We start from the raw sequence: 13,482 nt of genomic DNA, 5'->3' as shown, positions 1-13,482 counted from the left end.
ATTATTTTGAGACAAATACTATGATGCCAAAATATTAATTAACATGAGAATCTCTCAGAAGAGTTTAGGGGCGCCTGGGTGGCTCAGTGGGTTAAAGCCTCTGCCTTTGGCTCGGTCGTGACCCCAGGGTCCTGGGATCGAGCCCCAAATCGGGATCGAGCCCCACATCGGGATCTCTGCTCGGTGGGGAGCCTGCTTCCTCCTCTCTCTCTGCCTGCTTCTCTGCCTACTCGTGATCTCTGTCAAATAAATAAATAAAAATCTTAAAAAAAAAAAAAAAGAGAGAAGAGTTTAATGAATTCAATTTTTAGAATTTACAATAGAAGCGTAAACAGAAAATCAGTTACGGATTCACTAATCTTCCTGCCTGCTGTGGATATAAGCCTGAATTTGTTTTTATCGATGACCTTACATCTGCCCTTGAACACCAGGTAGCACTGTGAAGCACCTCCCCTGTTTCACTCAGTATTACTCTTCTCCAAGGTTTTAATCCATTTCTTTTCCTAAACCCATCTTCCCTCTTCTTTTCCAGACAGAGGAATCTCCTTATATCAATGGCAGGTATTATAGTAAAATTATCATTTCCCCTGAAGAGAATGTTACATTAACTTGCACAGCAGAAAACCAGCTGGAGAGAACAGTAAACTCCTTGAATGTCTCTGCTAGTGAGTATTTCATTTCTGGCATTAAAAAAAGTAAGAAAATTTGAAGTTATTCTTCATTAGTTTAAAATCTTCAATTCCATCTTCCTGTACTGCATTATGGTAAGTTTTATGTATTTATTTTGCATCTGGTATCATCATCATAGGCTCTGTTTTGTTTTGTTTTGTTTTGTTTTGTTCTGGTGTCCATCCTGTATTATCCTTGTCTTGACAGTTGAATCATTTCATGTTTTATGGGTCAGAGACCTTTTCTGGTAGGAATATTTCCCAAGAGCAACAGAGGATAAGAACCGAGTTATTGTTATTTAATCCATGTTATAATTCGGAATAGAGATAACTCAAAGATTATCTTCAAGCATTTTTTACAGTTTTAGTTTGGGTAAAATTTTAATTCCTTTTAATCTGTTATTTTGAATTCTAATTCTTTGTGGTATTTATCCTACCTTAATTTTGAATAGGAATGCCACATGCACAGTCATTTAGCAAATTGGTAGGAAAACTGATAATAGAATTTATGAAATCTAGTTTCAGAATTGGTGCTTTTGATCATAGTTGAGTCATGGCTAAAAATTAGATACTGAAATTATCCTAGAAAAGAAAGAAATCTGACATGCTGAGCAGCTCTCCAAAAACAGTTGTCATTTAATAAGAAGTTACCCACAATATTTATTTCTGTCCTTGTTCCAATTGCTCTGTAAGCTTTCAGTCAGGACAGGTCCTGGAATGAGGCTTGGTTCTGGACAGGATGCTAACTGACCTTCCAAACTTTCACCTTTGAGTCAGTTCGATTCCTGTCTGTGACATTAGCAGGGTAGGGGTATACCACCTAGGAAGTAGCTGGAGCTGGGAAAAAATAATTGTGTAAAGATAATGATCCCTCACAGAATACGACTGGAATATAAAAAAGCCTGATGGAGTGACCGGAGAAAAGAACCAAACAAATTTACCTCTAAAATAGGTGCATTGACTTCTTAAAATTAAATTTAGCGAGTACTGATTTGTCCTACCTAGAAAGAGGACTTATCCTTTCTTCCTGAACACAACTTTCTCTTTTATTCCAACCTTTTGAGTAGTGGCTTCTAGATCTTGCAGTGGCTTGATGAACATTTAATACAGTTGTTTTCAAATGTAGGGAGCACCTCCTGAAATTCCAACATAGTATGTATGAGAAGGGGTCTGGAAATCTGCATTTTGACAGATGGCACTGGAAGTTCTGGTACAGGTCTATAGAAGACTATTTATATAATGTAATATAAGATGATGATCCAGCACATTGGCGATTCTTAAAACGGGCCAGGAGCATGATGCTATCACCGTGATATCTCCACATCATTTGGAGGGCTTCTGCGAACATCACAGATGATGCCTCTTTGCCTCTGAGACGTCCCGTGTTAACCTCCACCCCCACGACTGCGAGACCATCTCTAGAGTCAGGCCCCTGATACTAGAGGATAAAAAGGAATTTGCCACCAAGGCAAGAAAAGTCGAGAAACACTGCACTATAGATTTGATATATGGCAACTTGTTTCTCTTAAAGAAAAAAAGTTCTATAAAAAGGTGGTAAATAGTGGAGAGATTAATATGGATTTCAGATTAACACTAAAGCTTGTCAGTTGTGAAATTTTCTATGGTAGATTAATACCTTTGCAGTTTTAACGACTCTCCTTAAAACAAGATTAATTTCTTTGTAGGGAAGTTCACGCTCTATTAAATGTAAATTTTTTTTTCTAGCTTTAGCTGTAGAATAGATATTTTATCTTTGAGTATTATCACATCATACTATAATGGTAAAGGTGACTTTCATATATCAACAAATTTTGTTTTTAATTTCATATTAACATTTTTCATTTCAGTAAGTATTCCAGAGCACGATGAGGCAGACGAGATAAGTGGTAGGTACTACGCTGCCGACTCTTCTTCCTTGACTATCAGCTCAAGATTTATGAAGTGTCATTGTATAAGTAATTTCTTAGCTGCCACAATTTTGACTTGAACTAAAATAGCAAATGAGACAAGATAGTAAGAATGCTAAAAATTTTATCTTTTAAAAGCACAAGTTTGCATGTTACTCAGAGTAGTAGTGAGCCTTAATTATTTTTAACAAGAAAGAATAGCCAGATTGACTTCTTCTCAGAAATCCTTGGCAGTGTCTGTAACTGCATGGTCTTTTCTTCTCTGTTGTAGATGAAAACAGAGAGAAGGTGAATGACCAGGCAAAACTAATTGTGGGAATCGTGGTTGGTCTCCTCCTCGCTGCCCTAGTCGCTGGTGTGGTCTACTGGCTGTACATGAAGAAATCAAAGTAAGTTAAGGAAGGAAGACCTGACTTGTTCAGTGACTTCCACTGGGAGAATTATTAATACAGTGTGTTAATGAGCTCACTTCAGCTGGGCATGTGATTTCTGTAATAGGAAAGGCATGTCCCCCAATCGGGCTGATCGTTATGTTTTGCTTTCCCTTAGTTCACAGTGACTGCTTTGACGGCATCAGATAATTGAATTGAGATGTGATTTCACATGCGTCCCCTTATTTTTCTCAGTCTGTAGTCTAAATTCAATTATTTGATTCCTTTTCCATGCCTAGCGGGTGTTTTAAAAAGCGTATACTTCCAAAAGGTCAGCTATTCTAAGCCATGTGGCTGAGGATGGTGGAGATGAATTAAAAGTGGTTAGTCCCTCCTGCGGGAATGGCCAGGTGTCTGCGGTGATGGGTCTGGCCAACAGGGAAACTGTCATTGAGGTAGTATTATCTTGTCACTTCTCTGCTCTAGTTAAGTCACATTGGTCCATGAAAGGATCTAAATCAGGAAAAAAAGAAAAATTTGTCATCATTTTGTCTGCAGTTTAAAAAGAAAATTAGACAAAATAACCAGGACTTCTTTAAAAAATACTTGGATGGTGTTTAGATTAAAAATTATTAGTTGTAGGGGCCCCTGGGTGGCTCAGTTTGTAAAGCATCTGCCTTGGGCTCAGGTCCTGGGATTGAGTCCCACATCGGTCTCCCTGCTCAGCAGAGAGCTTTCCCTCTGCCTGCCGCACCCCCTGCTTGTGTGCTCTTTCTCTCCCTCTCTGTCAAATAAATAAAGTCTTAAAAAAAAAATTATTAGTCATAAATAATACAGGTGCAACCAACTTTACAAATTAACTAACCATGGTTTATAATGAAAATCTGATTAACCAGTGATGATTCTTGACATAAACACATGCCTAATATTCCTCATCACCCTAGCCTTGACCCCAGATTTGGTTGTGAGTGGGTAGAGTTGGGGTCCTAGCATTTGCATGTTTAAAGTTTCCTTAGTGATTCTGCGGTATACCATTGGTTTCAAACCTGAGGAAATTGATTTTCGCAAGGGGATGTGGATAGCGAGTGGCAACTTTGGACTTAATTTTGTAATTTCTTGATGTCTGATATCACCACCCCTTTCACCAAGTCAGGTAAGTTAACTTTAAAGAAAATCAAAAGAAAAAGCAGACTCAATAAGACCCATGATCTTACTCCGAAAAGAAAGCAATTTCAGTAAAGAAAGTAATATTCGAAAGTAAAAGCGATAGCTCAGAAATTTTCAAGGTCACATCGTACGAGCACATATTGAGCTCTGGTTTTTTTTTTTGTTTGGTTGGTTGGTTTTTAAAAATTTTTTTTTAATTTATTTTTAATTTTTTTTTTTTTGAGCTCTGTTTTGATCCTGCAGCTCATCTCTGAAGTAGATACTGTTATTACTCGTATTTTACATTTGAAAGAATGAAGGCGGAGAATGATTAAATGACTTGCTTAAGGTTACTTGGTTCACAAGGGTCGAAGTTGTATTTTATTTCAGATAGTGCTGTTTTAGCATCTGTGTGCTTAATCACTAGGTCTGATTTTCTCACACTGTGCCTTTTTCTCCGTGTTTCAGTCATGTAAGGTAGAAACCTGTTCCTGGTGTGTATTGTAGTTGAACCCATCCACTCTTACACTGGGGTGCTGTCACATCTGATCTCAGCACCTCACTCCTCCATCACCCTGTCGCTTGGTGACAAATGTGTTCTTTTTCTCAGTGAACATTTTACCTACCAATACTTCATGTGGGCTTGTGTCCGTGGTTTCTGTGGAAAATTTAGAAGACTGCCTGTACCATGTGATTGAAAGGAAATGGCAAGCAGTTGCCCAGAGACAATATCTTTTAATATGTTAATATTTAATAGAATTTTAAGTTTTGTATAAGTTTCTTATAAAGAGAGAATAAAATCCTATTCTCTCTTTATAATCCACTATAAGGTACTCACAAATCTAACAGCTTGGGCTCTGGGGTATTTCCATTTTATTTACTTAGGATTTCTGATGCATTCCAATGTAGTTTCATTTCTTAAAAGAATAAAAATGAAATTCCTCTGTATCCTGGAATTGAGCTGAAAAATAAGCAGAGTTTTCTACATTACGACCAAATAAATGCTAAATTTTTGGAACACCCCGAATGTTCCTAATCACCATATTCTAATTGCCAGGATCTCATTAGATGCCATTTATCCTTCTATGAATAAAAAAAGAAAAAATTGTGTGTGTAGGATTTTTTTGTTGTTACTTTGTTGGTTGTTATCATATGGTGCCCCAAAATTAAAATCATGGATAAACGAATGCTGGACACTTGGCTTCGTAGTGCCTTTAGGCCAAGGGTTGATACATCATGGAGTTCCTTTAAAGTGCCTCATTAAATTAAGTGCATATTTTACTATCTGACTTGAAAGTTCATCTGAGTAACTGTTACTTAATTGAAAAGCGCATCCATTTTGCCAGGGTTAGTATTATTTGTAACCAAAATAATAAGTTGCAATTCTCATCCCAAACATTAAAGTGTTTTTATGAAATTTGTGAAACTTAAGATTTGCTAAGTGTTCTGCATTCCTGATGGGTTATTCTTTGCTATTTCCCTCTGAGATAAGCCAGCATTTTTGCAAGATGAGTTATTATTAATCCCTGTGTCCAGAGTAAGTGCACTTTTATAACAAGAACTTTCGAGTTAAGAATTGCTAAGGCCATTTTTGGGATCTGGTATAGTGGTATACTTTCTTTTCTATTCTTTCTTTTTTTCTTTTTTTCTATTCTTCTACTTCAATTTTTCAAATCAGTATGAGGTTTTCATTACTGTCATTAGCTAATTCATCACTATTTTACATGGGTAGGAGAGTTTTATTAATAAAGATGTAGTCCAGAGTTTTCCCCCAAATGTATATTCCTATGTTTACCATCTTGCAAAATAATACCATTAACGATCTCGTAAGTCACCATTATGACAAACACTGTGAACAAAAATTACGAGTTAAAATCTTATTTAAAAGCCTCACAGAACAGGGAGGTTTAAACAACATTTGGGGAAGTTCTTTGCATTGGCATTTTTAAAAGTCAGTGGAGAGGGTAGAAACAATCTTTTATGTCCAGGTGGAACTTAAGAGTGCATTTGTTAACATACCTAGTGATATGTAGCTAACACGCATTCCCCATTCCATTGGTATGAACTCTCCATATTTTTATATCTATTTCAGTTATGGAGAACTGCAGCAAGAAATGTTAGTAGTTGTGCTTGGCATTGTGATCTGGTATATTCATTGGAGAGAAGGTCTTATGATTCCTCTGTTGCTTTGAATCATACAGATTCTCACTGGAAGCTTTTTTCTTTACATTGGCTATTTTTTGATAATGAAAGTGGATGACTGATCATTTACCATATACATAGGGTATTAATTCACAGTTCCAGACATAAAGCATGAATTGACTAAGTCTGCTTCATGTCTAGTTGTTAACAGATGGAAGAACATTAAAAAACTAGGACTGATTCAGTTATTACTTTTTGTTATTTTCTCCATTTCTCTCCATCCTATCCTCAGAACATTGTTTTTAGCTCTGCAGGATGTTACCTCTTACTATTTGAGTTTCAAATCCTCTCTTGCATATCTTGTAGTACAATAACTATATAATAATAACAATAATAATGAAATAATGAAATAAATAATGGAATAATAATAATAATGATGAAAATTCAAAGAGCCAAAGATAAAGGAAAAATACAAAGGCAGCATGATGTAACTGTGAACCTGTTTAAGCATTTATTAAAACCATAATTTCCAGGTTGGTTGCATTGAAGAGACCCCTGACCGCTATATTTCTTACCACTAAACTGGACGTGAGTGCCAACCAGATATTTGTTGTCTCAAAATATACATTGTGTGAATCTTAGAAACTTACCAAGAGATTTATCTTTTGCAACTATGGAATTCATGACTATTTTCATGAAATTTTTATGTAACTCTAAAACTCACAAATATCCTGTCGGTTCTGCCTTGTGTAATGCTGTATTATTCCACTACTGTCTCAGAAAAAAACAGAAATGGTCCTAAGTTGGCAAAAAAGACTAAAGAGGACTTAACTATAAGCCTGAAATTGCAGGAAACAATATTATTTGTTTCTTAACAACGCTATTAAGCCTTTCTGGAATTTTTCTCATTAGTATCTCCTGATACATAGAAGAAGATCTTGCAAGAAATTTGATTTTAATTGAATTCTATTTCCAGTCAATACCTCTCTGAAATTCAGTATATGTTCCTGTGAGGGAAAATCAGCTCCCCACTGAATAATTTGAGAAAATAGTGCTTGAGCACCATCTATAGCACATTTTTCTTGACCTTCCTCATTTATCACTACATAAGCACCTATTAGTCTTTTTTCTTATTTTTTTTAACTCAAATCTTCAACAGTTTAATGAGTTAAATGCAATTAACCCTATTTCACGGTGTCCAAGTCTCTGTGAAATTAACCTGTTCAAGATAATGTGTGCAGTATATTATTCCATATCCCATATAATTTCAAATATATTTTGCTGCCTCAAGACTTCTTTGGAATCAAAATTTCATCTCTGACTTTGATTGCTGGTCAACGTTTAATATAGTGTAGGGGATGGGAGGGTGTGCTCTAATGTGCGGGACTGATGTGGCCTCTCTCCTTGTATTAGAAATTGGGCTAATCCAAATTCTGGGTTCTTTCTCTTTCCCTACCCATAGTTTAGCAGGCAGTCAGAAGCAGGAAGAAAAGAAAATGCCCCATTATTCTATCCAACTGTAAACAACAGAGTAAACTAGAGGGGAAATAAGATAATGTAGAAATGGTAGAGTCCCCATCCAGTCAATCACAAGGTCACTGGCCACTCAAAAGGCAGAATCAGCCATCCATGACCCTCCCCTCTCCTGCTAGATAGTACCTGAAATGTTTCCAGAGGAAAGGGCTTGCTTCAAAATAAAATGTTTTCAATTTTTTCAATTTCTAGCTGCCTGTATACATGCATTTCTTTCCCTTCTTTCCCTGTTCTCTGAGCCAGGCTACGTGCTATATACCAGCATTACCCAGGTTAAGGAAACACTTTAGACTCTGAGGCTGAATGCGTGTAGGTGGCATCCTGTTCTTGTGCATATTCAGAATTTTTGTGTTTATTTTAATTCCCACTTGTTTTATGTAATGGATGGTCCCCATATTCACTGTTGGCCTAAGTGAAAGGCCGTTTTTAACAATTCTTACTGAGGACTTTAGAGTTCCCTATTTTAGTGGAGAGTTCCTATAGTATCTTAGAGATTCGAAGGATCTCAAAAGGAAAGCAGTAATAATAAGACCAACGCTTTATTCTTTTTTTCCTTCTTCAAACGCAGAAAATGCTGACGACTCTTCTTCTGAGATGCAGGGACTGGACCCCTCCTCTCCTCTAACTCTTTAGTAAGCTTGGCTCAGGAGGAGGCTCACTCGGCGGAGAGCTGTGACCAGGGAAGAAAGAAAAATAACTGTACTCTTGGAGATGACCTTGATTACCTGCATAGGTATCGATGGCCAGTTTGCTAAAAGTGGCAATTCCCTACGATCAAGTCCCAGTCTCAATACTGGTAGCCTTGGTGCCCTTTTGTGGTATCTGCCAGGCATGCTGTGAATGAGAAATCACAGAAAATGTCCCTCTACCTAGGAAGTGTTAATGGTCACTCCTGCTCTCTCTAGAACTAGGGTTTTCCAATTTGTTATACATAAACCTCCTTTTGGAACACCTAAGATTTTATGAACTCTTTCATGTGGGAATTATTTTAAGTGGGTATTGTTTTTGTTTTTCAACTGTACAATTCCATTACAACATTCTGTCTTTTCAAATGTTACAACCTCCCAAGGTGGTGATGTATTGCTGGTGCCTGCCACTTCTCACCCTCCTTCACTCCGCCAGTCTCCTGCATCCCCCACGAAATTATGTTTTCATTGGGATATTGTTGATATACAGCACTGGTTAAGGTGCACAACATACTGATTTGATACATTTATGTATCACGATATGATTCCCACCAGAGCATTAACTACCACCTCCCTCCTGTCACAGGATTGTCCTCTCATTTTGCTGTGAGAACATTTAAGATCTAGTGTCTTAGCAACTTCAAAGTATTAAAATGAAGGCACGCTTTGCTGACGCCACCATTATTAGTCGCCTGCCTACCTTCTTCAAAGGAGATCTCAAAACAAATCTATCATATTGAGGGAAATACCACCAAAAAGTTGGGAAATCTTCTGAAAAGTTATTTGAAAGCAAGTTGAACACTTAATAGGCACTGTACTTATGGAAATAACACATTACAAAGAGTTGAGACCTAAGTTTGAACTCCTTTCTGCTACTTAGCAGCTCTGTGCCCGTGGGCAGCAGCTACACGGCTCCCTTCAGTTTGATTAACTTATGTAACCCACAAGGGGCTTTCCTAGACACCATCACATTGACCCTCACAGCAGCTCTGTTTAGCAGATCCTGTTATCCTCGATTCATAGATGAGCAAGCATGCTTCTGAGGAGGCATTTATCCAAGGACTTGAGGCTTAGACTTGACACATGAACCAGGCCCACTAACCCTAAGACCAAGACTTAGTCCATGACTCACAGATTAGACCTCTAGGGCTTCTTCCAGCATTATTGTGATTCTGTGATACAATTTTCTCTCCTATTTAAAGTTACAAAAAAGCCAAAAAATGAAGAAAGTTTAGGACAACCATAAAAATTTTGACCCAAGCACTCATTCTTTATAAATGCCTAAATTTGTCCTTCAAATCAATGAACCCAAAAATAATTTTGCTAAAGAGAATGATTTAAATACATTTGTCTTCCCTTCCATTAGCAGATGGATTTCTAACCTCTGTAACTCTTTCAAAGCTCTGAAATTTTCCAAAATTAAAAAAGATACATTCATAAAGTCAACATTTTATCAATTTCCGAACCAAGCCAAAATAATCAGAATAAATTTTAAAGGCTTTTCCCTGCTAGAGAGAGTGGGGTCTCTATAATAAAAATGGAAAAAAGAGTAATAAATTCATGTAAGTCTTATATACATTTACTCAGTGATAACCTCTTTCTCCACCAGCCACACTTTCTCTGTTTCAATTTAGTACATTTCACAGTGGTTAATACTTAGCATATTTGTGTAACCTGGTGCGTGGATTCTGAGCAAGACCCCTGAAGTTTGAATCCTGGCTCTGCTCCTTACTAGCTCTGTGTCACAAGCAATCTTATTAGCCTCACTGGAATACAGAGATATCCTAAGGCTGAAATAATTTCATATCTGTGCCACACTTAGAACACTGCCTGGCACATTAAGGCATTATGAGAGTGCCAGCAGTTATTATTTTGGAGAGGGGGATTAAGAAAAGAAGGGAGATACTTGCTTTTCATTTACCATTTCTTAGACTGGTTTTTTGTTTTGTTTGGTTTGGTTTGGTAAACTTTAAAATAAAAACAGGTCGTTTGAAGTTACTCGGCTCTCGCTTAACAAACATACTCTACAAATACTTCCTGTTATCCTAACAACCCCTTCTTTTTGTAATTCCAAACTGTGACCAGTGATCTTTAGCCTGATTCACCTGGACAACTGTGTTGAAAGATCCTGTGATTTACCCTAAATACAGCTGCCCTAGAGGTAATTCTAGGCCTCCCTTCCCTTTGATACCTCCTCCTTCCGTTTAATACAACCTGATGAAACCGTAGAAGCTACTCTCCCTCTCCAGACCAATAAACCCACCTAGAAAGTAAATAGAAAGTGAAATGCAAATGGTATGCAGTTTTTCACCATACATTTTGCCCGGTTCTTTCAGTTGCTGGTACAAGGCATATATTCTTTGGCTTTGCTCAGTATAATATTCTTGTATTAAGGTAAAATATGCTTACTTAAATGTGCAATTAAATCTGTTTTCATAAATGTAATACACCTTTGTGACCGTTACTGCAGTTACAAATTAGAGCAGCCCCTCTCCCCAGAATGTTCTCTTGGACTCTCTCTATTCAGCCCCACCGACCACATTCCCTTAGGCAACACCATCCTGATTGTTACCACCAGAGATTACGTTTGCCTAATCTTGAACTTCATATAAATGGAATTATACAGAAAGTACTCTTTTGTGCCTCGCTTCTTTCATTTAACATAATGTTCCTGAGATACATGTATTAATGGTTTCATTTTTTGAAATTACTGAGTAGTGTTCCACTGTTAGAATATGTCACATTATTTTAATCCATTCTCTTGTTCATGAACATTTGGATAGTTTCCAGTTTGGGCTCTTATGAATAATATGGCTAAAAACATCCTTATACAAGCATTCTTGTGGGCATATGTTTTCATTCTCTTGGGTTAATATCTAGAAATGGAATTGCTAGGTCACAGGGTAAGATATTTTTCATAAGAAATTGCCAGACAGCTTTTCAAAGTAGTTGTTGAGTTCCTAATTCCTACCAGCTGTGTTTGAGAGTTTCCGTTCTTCTCCATCCTTGCCTACATTTTGTCATTCTGTTTAATTTAGCTATTCCAAGAGGTGTGAAATTATATCTAATTTTGGTTTTAGCTTGCATTTCTCTGAGAGCTAATGATTTTAACCTCTGTGTACTTATTGGTCATCATTTTTTGTGCAATGACTATTTAGGTCTTTTACTTAAGGATTTTACTGGTATTTGTTTTCTTGTGAATGATGTAAGAGTTTTTTACATATTCGGTATAAAAGCCCTTTGTTATAGATATATTCTGACTGTTTTGCCCTAGTTTGTGGCATGGCTTCTTTTTCTTTTCTTAATGCTGTCTTTTTAATGAGCAGAAGTTTTTAATTTTAATGAAAAATGTAGGAACTTTTTCCTGTTATGTTTGGTGCTGTCTGTGCTCACTCTTCAAAATCTTTGCTTATCCCTAAATGGCAAAGATATTTTCCTGTCTTTTTCTAGAAACTTTACACATTGGAAGATATGATACATCTAAGATAAAGGTGGTTTATATGGATGATTTTTGCTTTTGCTATACATATAGTTGTTAACTGATTCTAGCACCATATGTTAAAAGGACTTTCTTTTGGCCTTGGAACATTTGTAGTAGCAGTAGTAGTAGTAGTAGTGATGGTAATAATAATAGTAGTATTACTATTATTAATAATGTAATGTAAGTCTTTCAACTTTGGTGTTCTGCTTGTGTTAGCAATTTTATTTCTTTGCATTTTCATATAAATTTTAGCAACTTGCTAATTTCTACCAAAAAATTAAGAGCTCTGTGGGATTATGGTTGCTTTGAATTTACAGATCAGTTTGAGTAGATTGGAATCTTAAATTTGACCTCTTATTTAGCCTTCTGATATATGAATATCATATATCTCTTCCTTTACTCTCCATTTTTTCTTAGCAATATTTTATAACTTTTAATGTAGATATTGACTTGTCTTAAAATTTATTCTTATGCTTTATGTCCTTTGCAGCAATTATAAGTGCAGTTACTTTTCAGTTTTTATTTTCCATTTTTATAGTAGTATATAAAAACATGATTTTGTATATATATATTTTATAGTAGTATATAAAAACATGACTTTGTTGTTGAAATCTGTACAACCATCATCCTAAATTCACTTGTTAATTCTATAGATTGTTATATAGATTTCTATATAAATAATCATTTCATCTGAAAATAGAGATAATTTTACTTCTTCATTTCCGTTCTGTATGCTTTTTATATTTCGTTTTCTGACTTTACTGCACTCATAGAGACCTCCAATACAATGTTGAACAGAACTGTTGAAATCCTTACATTTCTAATCTTAGAAGGGAACTGCTCAATATTTGCTATTATGTATGATAGTGGCTCTGTGTTTTTCATATGTGCCTATCCAAAGTTAGCCAGAGTGTGAGACTTAGGTACAATCATTCCAACTGCCATGGCTGCCCAAGACTTCTGACCCCAGATGGAAGGAGTTAGGGGTCCAGATACAGAGTTAGAGTTCATTTAAGAAAACCTTCGCTTCTGATAACCAATTGAGATTGAGGGTTTCCCAAAACCATGCTCAGGTTTGATCAATTGCTAGAAATACAGAGTTTCCTGGAACCTAACATACTCACATTTATGTTCATTACAAGTAATGGATATTGGCCAAGGAAGAGAAGTGTAGGGCAGAGTGTGGGAGAATTCCACATACAGAGTTTCCTTTGTCTTCAGGGACCTGTTACTCCGCTGGCATTGGTGTGTGGCAAAAGCATGGAGTAGTGCCAGTCTGAGAAACTCACTTGAGATTGGCTGTGCAGTTTTTACTGGGGCTTGTTTATAGGGCATTACTGATTAACTACTTGTCCATGGTTAAACTCAAATTTGCAGCCTCACCCTTCCTTAGAAATTAGGCTGATATCACATGACCTAAAGCTCTAAACCATATCATTGCTCTTTCGGGTGTGGGCAGCCTTGGGCCATTGGGTGTTGATGGACCTATCCTAAGACATCTTCTCAGCCTAAGCTCTCAATTGTGATTGAAGAGACCCACCAGGAAAA

The 13,482-nt window shown here is 36.6% G+C and overlaps 1 protein-coding gene across 2 annotated transcripts in view; it reads left to right on the top strand.

The window, feature by feature from the left end:
* The window catches only part of ALCAM (activated leukocyte cell adhesion molecule), a 209,421-nt gene that overhangs the window by 185,706 nt on the left and 10,233 nt on the right, over positions 1 to 13,482 (top strand). The window contains exons 12-14 of one of the 2 annotated variants that reach the window (XM_059392043.1): positions 533 to 665; positions 2,516 to 2,554; positions 2,847 to 2,964. In XM_059392043.1, coding sequence (XP_059248026.1) covers positions 533 to 665; positions 2,516 to 2,554; positions 2,847 to 2,964 — 290 coding nt within the window. The remainder of the gene's footprint in view (positions 1 to 532; positions 666 to 2,515; positions 2,555 to 2,846; positions 2,965 to 13,482) is intronic. The other variant, XM_059392044.1, reaches the window with a different exon arrangement.

This window comes from Mustela nigripes, chromosome 2 (genome assembly GCF_022355385.1).
Source record: "Mustela nigripes isolate SB6536 chromosome 2, MUSNIG.SB6536, whole genome shotgun sequence".
Classification (NCBI taxonomy): Eukaryota; Metazoa; Chordata; class Mammalia; order Carnivora; family Mustelidae; genus Mustela; species Mustela nigripes.
This window is presented reverse-complemented; position numbering and strand designations above follow the sequence as displayed.